The 14,832-nt window shown below is 47.1% G+C and overlaps 2 protein-coding genes and 1 long non-coding RNA gene across 6 annotated transcripts in view; 1 reads left to right on the top strand and 2 right to left on the bottom strand.

The window, feature by feature from the left end:
- Positions 1-550: 550 nt before the first annotated feature.
- Positions 551-6,155, bottom strand: KLHL38 (kelch like family member 38). Its single transcript, XM_038174946.2, has 3 exons — positions 4,806-6,155; positions 3,255-3,360; positions 551-1,605 (listed from the first exon to the last, which is right to left on the bottom strand). Exons 1-3 carry the CDS (start codon positions 6,153-6,155, stop codon positions 1,319-1,321), a joined length of 1,743 nt encoding a protein of 580 aa, XP_038030874.2. The 3' UTR covers positions 551-1,318.
- Positions 6,050-14,832, top strand: part of LOC110352900 (uncharacterized) — a 13,937-nt gene continuing 5,154 nt past the window's right edge. The window contains exons 1-2 of one of the 2 annotated variants that reach the window (XR_002402657.4): positions 6,050-6,161; positions 13,842-14,020. This is a non-coding gene — a long non-coding RNA (uncharacterized lncRNA). Of the gene's footprint in view, positions 6,162-7,708; positions 8,798-13,841; positions 14,021-14,832 lie in introns of those variants that run through there. The other variant, XR_011807346.1, reaches the window with a different exon arrangement.
- The window catches only part of ANXA13 (annexin A13), a 21,353-nt gene continuing 20,031 nt past the window's right edge, over positions 13,511-14,832 (bottom strand). For all 3 annotated transcript variants that reach the window (XM_005020550.6, XM_013100546.5, XM_038174947.2), the window contains one exon: positions 13,511-13,847. In XM_005020550.6, the coding sequence (XP_005020607.3) occupies positions 13,728-13,847 (120 nt within the window). In that variant the 3' untranslated portion in view covers positions 13,511-13,727. The remainder of the gene's footprint in view (positions 13,848-14,832) is intronic.

Raw genomic sequence — 14,832 nt, 5'->3', positions numbered from 1 at the left:
ACAACGAGGAAGGTATTGTGGTTTCCTCGAGCCACCTTATGTCCTCGAAAAAGTCCTACCTTCTTCCAAGCACAAGGCAAACAGGGTGCAGTTTATGCCATTCCTTTCTGGATGTTGTGATCTTAATGTGATCTTAAAAGCTCCTTGCTATTTCAGCAGTCTTACCAAGCTTGCTAACCTGACGGTAGTTCACAGCCTGTTCAGTATCTGATGATTAATCCCCTCCCATTGAAAATATGCAGTTAGTGGCAGAACCCCACAAAAATACTGGTGGAGCCAGAGCTGCTTTGCCAAGTGGCAGACTTAGATTTGCTCTTCTTGGAAAGCTGGTTTCCTGTCACTGGCGTTTTCTCATCACTGCCTTCCAGTGGTTTGGAGAGAGGAGAAAGGGAAAAAAAGAGCTCCTCCCAAATACCGCTGCTCTTTTACATCCCCTCCCTCCATGTGCTCCCTCTGCTATTCCAGATTTCAGGAATGACATCACCTGAAGAGCTTCCTAACCAACCCCACATGCAAAGGGAGAAGCAAGCTTCCAGGAAAACAAGAGCCCTCCAAAAAGAAGACACAGACAATCTTTATTTCCATTATCCCTTCTCCTGCTCCTTTGGAGTGCAGGTAAACGAAACACAACTCTTTACTGCACCATGAAACAGAGGTAGCTCAAGAAAATCAAATGTGCATCTTGTAATATGAACATTCAGACCAAAGCATCAGCCTTTTTCTAATTTCTAATTTGATGTCATTAAAATTCTATGTCTTACGAGACAATTGCTGTAGCTAATGCATATAGATGCTACTGGGCTGGCTACACAACCAGGGCTTGGGGCTTCCTATTCCAAATGCTCCTGCCATTGGACATGGAAAGCTTGGTCAGCACCGAGCAGCAAAGGGCTGTGCCATGCAGCTGAATAGTTCTGCTTCTTCACATGCTAACATAAATGCAGGTTACCCAGATCTCACGTTCTCTGGAGGTGTCAGCACTCCTATTCACCTTTCATTTCGAAGTCTTCACAAGACCAAATCCTGCTTTGTGTTCTTGCCCAGTATTTTTTTGGTTTTCTGCTGAGCTGCTGGGTAAGGCCTCGGGGCTGGACTTCAGCAGCACCACACACAATACCGGTCAGATGGCTATGGTACAAACACGAAGCTTGTGACCTTTGTGTCAGGGCACTTGGGGAATGACCAGCCCCACTGCTACCTTCAAGAACAGGAGTCTGTGGGACTCCATAAGGATTCCCCATGTGCTCTGTGCAGAGCAAGGTGGGTCCTTTCTGGGAAGGAAAACACCAGGAATGTCCTGGGATGCACCAAAAGTCATTCAGAGAAGGTTAGAACAGGGGACGCACTGGAGTGTAAGGCACCCATGGTCAAAGAGTTTGTGTGGCAGTTTTCCCTTCATTGTCCATGTGTCCGTCTCTGGGTCATAGCAGTCCAAGGAATCTGAGTCTTCGATGGTGTTGTCCACAGTGAGACACCGTCCCCCTGTGACATACAGCTTGTTCTTGATGACAGTGGCCCCGTGATGCATGCGCCTGTCCTTCATGTCTGCACATTTAACAAACTTGTTGCCTTTTGTATCGTAAGCAATTATTCTCCGGGTGTACCCTAAATGCAAAACCAGAGGTGGAAGAGACAGATGGGAATTAGGGTTTATGTCTCAGTTTATACTGGTGCATAATTTGGCAGAATTAAGCTATTTAAGCCGGAAAGTGATGATGTGTCACAAGACTGCCTGCTTGTCTATCTTCCCTTGTTTGTCCTCACCCTGTCTCCTATCACCTTGGCAGCTAAGGCTTGATGAGCACAACAAAACCTATCAGATCAGGCTTCTCAAATACAGCTGGAGCCTGCAGTTTTCTGCGTGCATCTTCAGAAGTCACAGAGTAATTCTTTTTACCCAAAAGGCTCCTAGAGCCTCACTCAGAAATACAGAAACCAGTGATATGGGAAGCCAGAAAGGACAGAGGGAGTGACAATGGCTGGTTGGGTTGGAGTTAGCTCTGTACCCCATGGAGCTGGGTACTTGACAGCGCAGTCCCACCACTGCTTGCTCCACTCCCTTACCCTCCATGCCACTTCTGTGCTGGTCACCATGCCAGCAGCACAGTGGATGGGGTGGTTTAACCTCACATTGCTGAGAGGTCCACTGTTATCCAGAAGTAGCTTCTCTATGTACCTGTGTAGATAATCAGGACTGCCCGTGGCAAGCAAATTGCTTTGGGCCTTGTTGTGCAGGCCTTGAAGCCACTTCCCCTAACCTGAAACCATCACTTGGGTCAGTAGAGGCCCTTCAGATAAAAGTATTTGAAAATAAAAGAGTTGAAAATACTGTATTTTGGGCACTTTGGGCTGAGATCAGGGTCATCTGCCACACAGGATGGTCTGGGACCTTTTGACCCATCTCTCGCCGGCTCTCATCGCACAGGGTAGCAGCGGCCTTGTCCAGGGGGAACATACTGCATTCAGGCCCTGTGTGATGTGGGTTTGCTCCTCTGTTCTGCTAAAGCTTCCCTATGTCTCATTCTCCCTTAAATAATCTATCACGTGCTTCCTCTTGCCAACCTGCAGTCAGGGAAGCTGCGTGAAGGACTATGGAGTGCCAAAGTACCAAGATCTGATCTCTCCAAGTGCCACGGGCAGAGGCTGATCTCTGAGTGAATAAGACACTGAGAAGTTTCTCCTTTCCAGGTGTTTCATGCCCCTTTTGGGCTATTTCACCATCACCCTCAGGAGGAGCCCTATAGCCCCCTGCACCCCAACAAGCCATCCTTGGTGCCATGGTAGCTGTAACCTCCACCCTTCCAAGAAGAGCCGTCAGGGAGGGCCAGGCTGTGAGTCAGCAGGGGAGGAGCAGGGTCCCCGTGGCTTTTTGTTTCTTCCTTTCTCTGCAGAAAGTTTTCCCCAGTTTCCTCCCCCCCAGTTTTCCCCACTGAGATTTTGCTACCCAGAGTGAGCAGGTGTTCTGTGGAGAGCTTTTCCCCACTGCCACAGCCTTGAGATCCCTTGAGAGGTGCATATTTCTTTTCTTTTTCCCATGCTTTACAAGATGTTACAGACAGGACAGCCCTCACATGATGTTCACCCCTGCAGTGTGATAGCCACGCTTGGCATCAACACTTCTCACTGCCAGCATGGCTGGCTGCAGCTCTTACCATCCCTGGCCAGAACAGGGGGCATCCTAAAGAGGAAGGGAGTGAAATCTTGCAGGATCTGGGCATGGGCTGGCAGCAGGGAGGGTGAAACTGTGCCCTTACCTCCTACAATGATAATCTGGTCTCCAATCGCAACAGCTGGTGCACAGACGTTCTTCACCACTCTGGTCTCCATCCGAAACCATGTATTCCTGGAGACATGGTAAACCTGACAAATAAATAAAGATACACACAGCTGTTTATGTTGTTTTTTTGACTGGCAATTGTAATTACAGAGGAACTTATGGTTTTTATTGTGTCTTAATGAATACAATCCACTGGCTCAAACTGCTGGAAATTTGAGAATTTACCCACTCTTTTTTTTTTTTTCTAGTACATCCCCTTGGAAAGCATTCTGGTTCTCTAGGCTTGTCTGCTCAGGGGATGCTAGCACACACACTAAGGCAGAGAGTTTCTGCCAGAAGCAAGCTTCTTCTGGCCATTAAATTGCTGTAACTCCTGGCTAACACTCTCCCAAAATGCAGGTCACCTCATTTCATTTTCCAGTTACTCTGTGTAGTCCTGCCTTAGCCTTCCCCATTTCCTGGGCAAACCAACCACAACGTCACCCAGCTCTGCTGGTGGCCCCCGTGTTTGCTCTGCAGCTGTATTTGTGTTGGTGGCTGGTATGTGATCAGATTAGCAAAGAGACTTGCTGATAGGACTTAGAAGGATATCAAAGTCATCAATTTATGTGAAAAAAAGAGCTGCTGCCAGATGACAATCACTCAGTCATCTGTACGTGGGTGACACCAACTTCTGTGTCATGCCATATACATGTAGAGATGAATATAGCAAATATCTCCAGGACATCTCCCCACGTTGAAAAACACATTTCCTTTCCCCTGATAATTAAGTAGGATTATCATCGTAAATAAGTATTGCTCGTGTTCTGGTTGCCATCTTGGCTGCTAATGATGCTTCTTAGTTAAATTACCTAAACCACTGAAAAACACTCAAGGAGAAAGTAACATTGCGGCGCTAAAGCTTCAGATCAGATAAGGAAGGATTTCATGTCTTTTTTCCTCCTAATATACTTTAACCACTGAAAGCAGGCAGAGATCCAGCAACATGTGGCAGGACCCACGCTTTTAACACAACTGTTTATGTGAAATAACTGTCAGTTTAAGCTCTGGCCCTTTGATGAGTGAGAGGCTAATTGCTCTAATGATCTCAAACTGGCATCTTTGCTGTCATTGCGAGGGAGCAGGTGCGCAGCTGAGACCCTGGCTCAGCTGCAGGCTGGCCAAACAGCAAGCACTGATTTTGGTGAGATGATTACAAGCATGGAGATAGGCACAGAGGTCGGCTGTAGCCTGCCGTAGCATCACCCACGGGAACTCCCAGGCCCTCTGTGGGAAGCAACTCGCCTGCACAGAGCTGGCACGTGAGGAAGGGTCTCAGGGCTTGTGCCTGAGAAACATTCAAGGGGGAGAATGAAAGAATTGCAACTCTTCTCACAGACAAGACTTCCCTGAAGCAGTGTGTCAACTCATCTTGCCTGTTGCTACAACTCACAATGAGTTTTTTGGAGGGTTTGATTCCTTCATCAAGGTGATGAACCACTGAATACTTTAGATGAAACTGCCTCTGACAAGCAAGACTGACTGTTACCTGGATAAGCCGAACGGGGTTTTGCATAATGTCTTCTCCCCCAAAGAGGTAGACTCTCTGGTCTTTAGCAGCAACAGCAGGGTGAAGGACAGCAACAGGCATGTTTGCCATGCTCTCGCAGGTGTTGTAGATGCTGTCATATCTTTCCACAGAATTCAGGATTTCTTGGTTTTCACCAATTCCACCAAACGATAAAATATAATTTTTATATGCCAAGCTTCTGTGGGAGTAACGTGGAACTAACATGGGCTCAACCAACCTCCACTGATTGAGTTTGAGGGAGTAAATGTAAATATTATCGCTGACCGGGCTTTTCTTATTGCTAACAGGCATCCCTCCAAGCACATAAATATTGCTGTGTAAGCTCACTGCAGAGGGTTTGTAGAGGCGCATGGGAAGTTTGGCCAGGCTTAGCCATTGGTTGGTCTTATCATCGTAGAGCAGGACATCCCTCGTGGTCTGCTTGTTGTCCTTCCTGCCACCAACGATGATGAGGAACTCTTGGTTGGAGTACCTGCGAGGAACGTGCACCATGGGCTTGATGTCGGGTGCGTTGGTGCTGTACAAGGAAAACATCTGTCTCCAGGCTGATTCGAGAATGCTCCTGCAAGTGGGTGAAGACTGAACAAGGGAGTCATTGGCGATGAAATGGAAGAGGAAAGTTGGGTGGACGTACTGAAGCCGAACCTTCTTGAACAACTCTTGGATGTAGCCTTGTCTTGCCTGGAGGTCATGCCGGATCCAGACCATCAGTGTCTCAAAGACCTGCTCCTCCTCCCCGCAGAGGTCATCATCCCCAAGGTAATCAAGGAGCTCCAAAGGACAGAGGTCCTTCAGGTCCTCGGAAGAGGCCACCTCAGGAAAGCATTTCAAAGCCATAGCCTTGGCTTTCTTATTCAGGCTCTGGCAGTTCAAGATTTTTGACAGTCTGACCATGCTCAGACAGTTGTCAGGAGTCAGCTTGTCTTGGAGGTAGGCAGAGCAGGCCTCAAACAGCTTGGCGTACTGCAGCATGGATGCTGTCTCCAAGAGGCACAAGACATTCTCGGCGGATATGAGAATCTCCCCCGTGTAAACGTAAAGGATAATCTGGTCCAAAATCTCAGCATCAATGCCCTTCAGGATGACTTTAGCCTGGTGACTCTCTTTGAAGTTGTTACAGAACATTGCCTTGAAGTACGGGCTGCTGGAAGCCAGCACATTTCGGTGGCAGGGGACTTCAAAACCCCCAGAGCAGAGAGTAACATCAGTCAGCATCCCACTCTGCCGCAGAGCATTCAGCTGCCTCAGCAGTTCGGAAGAGAAGTCCTGGTCTTTGAAGAGGAGCTCCTCAGCAGATCCCTCCTCCATAGCAAAGTAAGAGAGAGATGACTTCTGGACTTGGCAGAAAAAACAAATTCTTAGCAGCTTTTATTGAAATATCCAGCTCTGAGGGAACAAATCAGGACTTTGATGTTGCTCGAAATATTCGTTTGCTGTTATGCATAAAAATGGAACATGGGTTAGGCACAGTGGGAAAATAATAAAGAGGCTATAAGGTCACAAAGACCCTTTAAAATTTTTATAAATTTGTCAGATAGGTTGCAACTATGGGGTCAGCATCGCCTGCATCCCTGGCAAGAAGCAAAAGCACTGAAGTTATCTTGCTGATTTGAGATGAAAGCTGAACTGCTGAAGCAACTGGGTTGTTCATTTTAATCACATTGAATAAATGTGCTTAGACATTTATTCACTGTTTTAAAGTATTAGCAGTTTAGTAACTTGCGCCTCTTTTGCCTAGAGTTAGTCATTCCCAAAGAATGTAAATCTGGCAGAGCTGAACTCTGCAGCAGGGCAAACTAAACCCTAGAGACTGGGAATCTGCATTAAAACAGTTATTTGTTAACTCTGCTTAGCTGTGTTGATTTTTTTTTTTTCATGTTAATCAGACACACAATGACTAAATTAACTGCCAGGCAGAACAATCTGATGAGTATTTCATGACTAAACTGCTCGATCTGCAGTGAAATCGTACGGTAGAAACGTTTACCTTCTGTTGTCCTTCCCTGCATGCACTTACTCTCTGTCGCTTATTCTCTGCTGAGATTTTCCATAGCTAGAGCCTGGGTAAAAACTATAAACCCACAGGACGTTTCTTTCAGTAGGTAAGTGATTCATAGAGGGTGATTTCTGGACGTGTTTATTCTGAAGTCACTTTTGCCGCTTTCGGGAGCTTTGTGCAGGAGCGCAAGGCGGTGGGGCATTGTATACATTCCAGGGCTAAGAATAGGCACATATGGGCTTCTCACTGTTATCACATGTGACGCCGCCGTTGCCTTTTGCAATGACCTGGCCGGTACTGAGCATGCCCAAGTGGTGTTTTTCTGGCAAATGTTTACATATAATAAATAGACACAGAGAGGAAAGTTCACTTATAAAAGTCCTGGCTGTCCGTTTGGAAACAGCAACAGGACCCTGTCCTAAAGTGCCTGGGAACTCGAGAAGCCTGTAAACAGTCTGCAATGCCTTGCGCTAGGTGATGCACTGTCACGTATTTTCGTGGAGAAAGAAGGGCCTCCGGGGATCCTGCTGTGGCGGATCGTGTCTCCACCTTATGGACAGGCCTGGGGAGCACCTGCCCGTTGTGGTCTGTGCTGGTGGACGGGTGGGAGATGGTGCACAGGGACTCCATACCCAGGGCAGTTTGTTGAAGTGAGGGCAGCAAGCTAGAAAATCACCTGAGGTTTCCAGTCCCAGGGTGGCACATGGCTCCCCATTGCAGATACCTCATTCGGGTCTAAGCACAGATATCTGCAAGCGAACAAGGTGTTTGAGCTCCCCTTGCAGCTCCTGAGGCCTGGTCAATACAGCTACGGAGTTATCCAGGTGGCCAACAAGCACCACCTGTGTTTGGGTGGGTGAATCGTCCTCCAGGCACCTCTGACTAAATCTCCACAGGCTGTAAGCGCTCACCTGCCTTGGCCGTGTGTAGGTGTTTGTGTGACACTCCCATGCAGGTGTCTGTGATGATGAGCCTAAATCCATTCCTAGGGATCAGTTGAGCCCCTTGTGCAACCAGAGGATCCTCCGCATCCCCGACTGGCCCCACAGAAGGGCCAGGATCTCCAGCAGGTCCTGTGTGATGTGTCCCAGCTCCCTGCCGATATTCTGGGCTTTTCAGGAAAAATGGCATTGACTGCTCTGTGGGTGACTGACCCGGACCCCTTGTCAACACTGCAGTTCCTGCCTTTGTTTTGGGACAGGACTGGCTCTAAAACACCACTCCTAAACGCCGCAGTTAGAGGGAAATAGGAGGTTAAAGCACAACTCCTTCTCATGTCCTCAAAGCCAAGGCTCACTGGTGAGTCATGTCTGCGTCTGGTCACCGCGAGGCAGATGAAGGAAAATCGCTGGGAGCCGCTGTGCCCTCGTGTCAACCCCCGCGTGGCGTTTGCCTCCACAGCCCTCCGTGGGCTCCTGCCTCCACACTGCATCCCGTGGGGATGGGGACGGCCCTGTCCTCTCAAAACAGCAGCTTTGCACGACGGGCCATGCCATACGTGGCCTTTCCCAGGGACTTTGTCGCCCAGCCTAGCAACATGGTAATGTGCCTGAGCCCTGACGGCCCAGCCCTGTGTCAGGGATGGGCTGGGGTGAGCCTGGCGTTCCTTCCTGCAGGCTGCGGCATCTCCCCTCCCTGCACAGCCTGTGTCTGTGCCTGGTGAAGCGATGGAGGCAAAGGGAAGGAGCACAGGAAGGGCTTTACTTGATGGGTCGCTGTCAGGGTGCACATGGCAACGTGCAGCCACTTCCCTCTCCTCAACCAGGGCATGGGCTGGAGGACAGCGCTGGGGAGAACGAGCCCTCCCCTCCATCGCTGCCTCACCAGCTGGCCAGGATCTCGCTGTAAATATTTAGAGTGGCATTAAGAACCCGAGGGAGAATTTCTCTCTCCTCGTCCAGGGAACATTAGCTACCCAAACAAAACGCCCTCTCGCTTTCTTTCTTGCTCTGTATGTATACGCTCTCCTCGCGGCCCGTTTTGATGATTGATGTAGCTTTACGTCTCTGTCTGGCTTGGACTCTTTGCTGCCTGTTTAGTTCTGTCTCTGCTTGGCAGTGGCTGTGGATTATTTTTTTTAACCCTTAAAGAAACAAATGACGCTCTCTGACTTCACTGATGACACTGCTTTATGGGGTCGGGGAAGGGTAGGTGGCATGTTCTGCTTTAGATACTGATAAATGTGGCATTTATTTAGAAGATCCCAGGCTTGGAGGTTTTGCACGGTTATCCAAACTCCTGCTAGCACAGAGTACAGCGTGTGCTGTTTGAAAAGCTTATTGCTCTCAGTGTGTGTGTGCTGCTCCCTGCCCCGTCCCCACACAGGTCCCTGCCAATTTGGGGCCGAGACTCCCAAGCAATGAAGCTCCCACTGCCTGCTCTCTCCTTTCCTTCCCAGAGCTTACGGTTTCAGACACATCTCCAACCAAATGGAGATGCTTAGCTAGGATTTCCTTTGTAAATAAACTAGAAATCATTATTTTCATGGCATATTTTACAACACCGTGCCCCGTATAGCCTCTATTGCTGCAGCATACCTCAGGATTTAATGCTTTTTCCCTCATGACCACTGGTAAGAGAAGGCAGAGCTGTTTCTTCTGTGGGGCAGTGTAACTTGTCAGAGAAAGTCTGCTCCTGAGTGAGTCCTTGAGGCAGGTTCCCTAGGTTAGCATGCTAGTTGTCGAGCCAACCTCATGAAAGCTTAAGTGGTCTTTTTTTTAGGATGACAGGATATTGTGCTAACCATGCAGTGGGATATTGCATGGATAATGGTGACTGGACTGAACACAGTGTGCAGATGGGAAGTGGGTTTGTTGGCAGGTTATGTCACCCAGTGGCACCGTGGGACTTGATGCTGCGGGTCCCCCATGCTCCCGAGGAAGGCTGGAGCCATCGGGGCTGTTAAAAACAGCGACCCTCTGCAGCCTCCAGCTTATGAAATCCTGCAGTTGCCAGTTTCTTGAACACAGAAATGTCTACAAAGGAACAAGCACCCTGCTGCAATGCTGTATACTCACGCTGTTTTCTCCTGAAGTGTTTAGGATCGCTCAGTTTTGGGATTAGGGTGGTTGAATCTTTGATCTGACCCAGAGTAGCTCTTCTTATGTTCTAGTGTAATGGGATGATGAAACGCCTATTATCGCGCACTAAGCAGCAGAGTGGAAAAAAGCTGTAATCTAATCAGCCAGCAGACAGGTGCACGGAGAGGATTGGTGATGTCAGACAACTTCTAAAACTCATACGCTGATCCTATTACAATTCAGGTGAAAATGAACAAATACGGATAAGGAGAAAGGCAGAGAGTCCACCGAGCTTATTCAGCTGTACGTGCACCCCCTTGATAACTACCAGATGCACAGAACCAGGATAGTTCTCTGCCCCATGCCCCAAATTTGCACTCTAAATAGGCAGGGCAAGAGAAGAAAATATTCCTTATTATGGTCTTTATAAAACAGAGAGATGTAACAAAACCCAGGATTATCATTCCTCATCATAAAATGAGAAAATTACAGGGGTCACAATTAATCAGATGCCATGAGCACGGGGAGATGCCCCAGGCAGTGGCTGCAGCCGGCTGTGGTTTCAGGCTGGGAGAGCAGCCAGCACTGCCTGGGATGCTGCCTGCAGTGGCATGGAGCTTGGTCAGTGGGTATCTGACACCATTTTGTATCTTACAAGCTGGAGGGGACAGAAATATGTGAGTGGATAGGAAGGCTAATGATATAGGGAATTATTAGATTTATGTATTGCATATTTATTATGTATAAACATGTATAATTAATATCTATAGTGAAACAAAGAGCAAAGATACGTCTATACTAGCAAATTAGTATCAAGAGATATCAAGATATCAAAGTGTCAAGATATCAAGAGGGACCCTTTAGTCAACACTTACATCTGTATCTTAACCAGCTGATAGCACCAGGAGACCTAACTCCACACATGATGTCTGGGCCAGACCTGTGAAGGAAATGTTTCCTCATGTCCAGCACTGGAGTTTGGACTCATCCTGATACTCCCCATTGAAGCATCCTCCCTGAGCTGTGTCCATGTTCAGCCTGAGCTGAGTGTGGATTCACTATTTGACTTACTGAATTGGGAAAACAGACCTTTGGTCCTGTCCTCCAGCTCCCTGGTTAACATCTTAGGTTCCCTGAAGGCAACAAAACTCCCCATGCCAGCAAATAGCAGAGAAGATGTTGAAAAGTAAACAGAATCCAAATTGGATACTGGGAATTAGTGGAGAATCATATGTGACAATGAGATGAAGTCCTTTGTGTTACTTCAGGCAACAGAAACGCAGTGGCTATTCCATGTGGCACTGCCAGGTGTGGTCTCCTGATCACAAACGCCCTAATTCTTTTAGATTTGTTGGAGGAAGTGGGTTGGAGAGACCCTGAAAGCTCACCTAGCAGGGCTACCCTCTAAGTTTGATAAGGTCACTCAGGGGTTCCTGTTGAATTTTGGAAGTTTTGAAAGATGGAGAATTCACAACCGCTCTGGGCACCCTCTTTGGGCACCCGGTCTTCCTCCTCTTTTGTAAGCCCAGATACCTTTGTGATCCTTCTCTCTCCTTTCTCTCTAACTGGTGCATCACTCGTTTTCTGTTTGGCTGCTCAGTAGACGTGATTTCAGCAGGTGCCCTACCACCACCGCTGTCAGGCACGTTGATGTGATACCTGGTCCTGATCTAAGGCTTAGTTTAAGACCCGATCAAATCTGGATTCAGTTCTGATCTTGTGGGCTGGGTAATGGGCTCTATCTGCAGATACCAGTCTTGGGATTTCAACTTGGATTTTTAACCCGTGACCTAAACTTTTGTCAGAGAAGCATGGGAACGAGTTTTACAGCTTTGGAGACTCAGAGCAACTTCACAAGTGTCACAGCCATCACTGCATGTATTGTGTACAGATAGACAGATAGCTGAACGCAGTGTGTAATTCAGTGATGACTTTGCCCCGGTATGTGTGGGTGTGAAGATGCGTGGGCTCCCGGCTTGGTTTCAGGCCAATCTCTAATTAAAGAGTGAGAGATTAAGATGAAAGCAATTGTGCTCTTCCTTCTTTAGTCAGAATGACCTACTAGCATTAATTAAAACAATCTGCAGGCAAAAATAAATTTGGCTGCCAAAATTACGCGCTTCACATTAAATAAGTACATAGCTTGGTTTAAAGGGTGCTGAACTCCTAGAGGTTTCACAGAAACCAATCATACAGCTTTGGGCACTCTTGCTCGAATATTTCAAAACAAATCCTTTGCCTAAACCAGCTCCTTCATGTGCATTTCAGACAACCACGTCTTTTTGTTCCAACGACATCATTTGAGAATGGGTACCTGCCAGCTTATCTTGGACAGAGCACACAGTGTGACCTGGAAAGGATAAAATATCACCGGGAACACTGGACACCTAAGTAGATTATTCATGTATCCTTTCTATAGTCTCTGATTACAATAGCCCCATAGCAACAGCGAGAAGGAGACACGCAGATCCTGCCCCACTTCACTCTTTCTGGGTCTGAAAATTAAAGACTTTGATAAAAGTCAAATCCAGTTCAGGGTAGGTATCTGCCTCTGATATTTTTAGGTTACCGAAATGTTGTCAAAGGAGGATCAGGCCTCTAAAATGCTGGGACATCCTATTATACCTGTGTGATACACAAATCCTAAAAGCTCCCCATTTTTCCCATTGTCCACTTATTTTGTCCTATCTTTACCAACTATAAGTAGATGTCCAGATGCTACCACTGTGACATTGATACAAGCAGGGAGAAACAGGTCCCATTCTTCAAAAACATTATTTTCAGTGGAAATGAGATGTCAAAGTACATGTGAGAATTTAGGTCTGAAAGATCTTTCCCCTCATGGTGTACTGCACGCAGAAGAGGGAGGGGGCCAAACACGAAGAAGTGCTCACAAGTCCATCTCCTTGACCCAGATTCTCTTCTCTCTGTTCTTATTTGTCAGGCCCTCTCATGTTACCGTGTATCTACATCTTCTGTCATATGATTATAGGATTTTAGGGTAATTCAGGGTGAAAGGGACCTCAGGTGGTTTCTCACCTGACCCTCTGCTCAAAGCAGAGTCAACCATGAGATCAGACCACGTTTTTCAGGGTTTTACCCAGTTTGGTCTTGGAAACCTCCAAGGACAGATACTGTGCAACTGTCCTGAGGTCCATGTCTAGCTCTGTAGGAACAGCATTTTCCCGATGGACACATCCACCTCATGACGTCCCGTCTCTTCCCCAGCCATTCTCCTGTGCCATATCTCAGGAGGTGGTACTAACATGGACTGCAATTCCTTATCTCCTTCATGGGATAACGTAGGAGGTGACGATGCTGAGGCAGGAGCTCACAGACAGGGAACTCGCTCCAACCTTCCCTTTTGATAGCGGGATTTTTCTCAGGCTTGACTTAAATCATTAATTCACAGCCCACAGGTTGTTTGAAGAGCTGTAATAATGGGTTGAAAAGAAATTTCTATCCATTTTCTCTTGGCAGGACTGTCATGGCATGACACGACACCCTTCAAGTGTCGTGAAAAGGCAGGGAAAGATCAGGGACAATTTTTGGAACTAAATAAAGGCAATAAGTCTACCCAGAAGAAATCATGACAGAAATTAAAGATTCCTCCACATATGCAGACACAAAGAGGCCAATTTAGATTTAGTTTTTTAACGTGTCTTTATTGCTTAAGGACATTTGGCGAGATAGCCATAACATAAACCTCACGTCCAGCTTTACTTGGCAACATGTTTCCCAGCTGGAAAGAAAATAAATTGGATTTTTTTTCTTTGTGCTAATGCCACATATTTTGGATGCTATTTTGGAAACTAATCAAGAGGTGGCTGCTCAGCATGCTTCTTCATTCTTGATGGCTTTTTAGTGCAAAATAGCCAGCAGCAACTTTCTGAAATCCCCAGAGGTATCAGAACGGACAGCTTCAGTTAATGACTTCTTGTACATTTGCTGGAACTTCCCCTTTATTTCTGGCAGGTCGGTCTGAGGAGATACCAAGAGTTTCTTTAGATGAGTAGATGTGCTTTGTGCAATGTGCCCTGTTTCTACGAGGAACCCCGGGGTCTGACCCAAAGTCCACTGATGCCAGTGGGAGGAGAAGAGGAGAAAGCAGGAGGTCCAAAAACCTTGGACCCAGCTTAATAGTGGGACTTGAGGTAAGCCCATGTCAGATGGTGTGTGGTGAGGGGTACGGGCCTGAGTGGAGAGCCATGCCGGGGTGCCTGGGGGCATCTTTGCCTGGTGCTCAGCAGTGTTGTGTGGGCACAGCATTGGTGCTAGATCACTGCATGCTCCTGAGGCCACTCTGCAGTGGCAAGGAGTATCACTTCCAGGAGTATGTTTAAAAGACAGTTTTGTTCCACCCACCCACCACGGTAATTTTCTGGTTACTGCGTGGGGAGAATGAAATGCCTTGTCTTGAGCTTTCCTGGGAAAAGGTACCCATGGCACAGCCCTGATCTTTATCACTGGTTTTGAAACATTCTCAGAGTTAAACCACATCTTAACAAGAGACTACACTGGCGACTAATTTCGCACACTATTGATCATTGAAATGTAGGCTCTCCTCGTCCATGTGAACAACTTCTCTGTGTCAAGACTGGAACAGCTCTGAGGTTATACAATCTCAACAGCTTACATGGAAGGAAGAGTTAAAGGCTGTGTTTATGATCTCAAATGCCTTGTGCAGTTTTGTGCTTTTTAAGATTACAATTATCTACTTTGGCTCTTAATTTTTCTTCCCTCCTTCCCATCTGTTTTTTCCCAGCTGGAATCGGAGAGAATTGGTGACACATGTTTATTAGAAACTGTCAATTTGGGAACTGCTGCTTTATCATTACTTAACTAGGCATTTACTGTTATACATCTTACTGGGGCCAGACCTCCCCATGGACCAATTTTATTTAGGTACAGTTGACTCCACTTGAAATTTCCTGTATGCTTTCTTTTTTCTTTGTTTGTTTGTTTT

This window comes from Anas platyrhynchos, chromosome 2 (genome assembly GCF_047663525.1).
Source record: "Anas platyrhynchos isolate ZD024472 breed Pekin duck chromosome 2, IASCAAS_PekinDuck_T2T, whole genome shotgun sequence".
Classification (NCBI taxonomy): Eukaryota; Metazoa; Chordata; class Aves; order Anseriformes; family Anatidae; genus Anas; species Anas platyrhynchos.
Note: the sequence above shows the minus strand (reverse complement) of the source record. Positions and strands in the feature narration are given on the sequence as shown.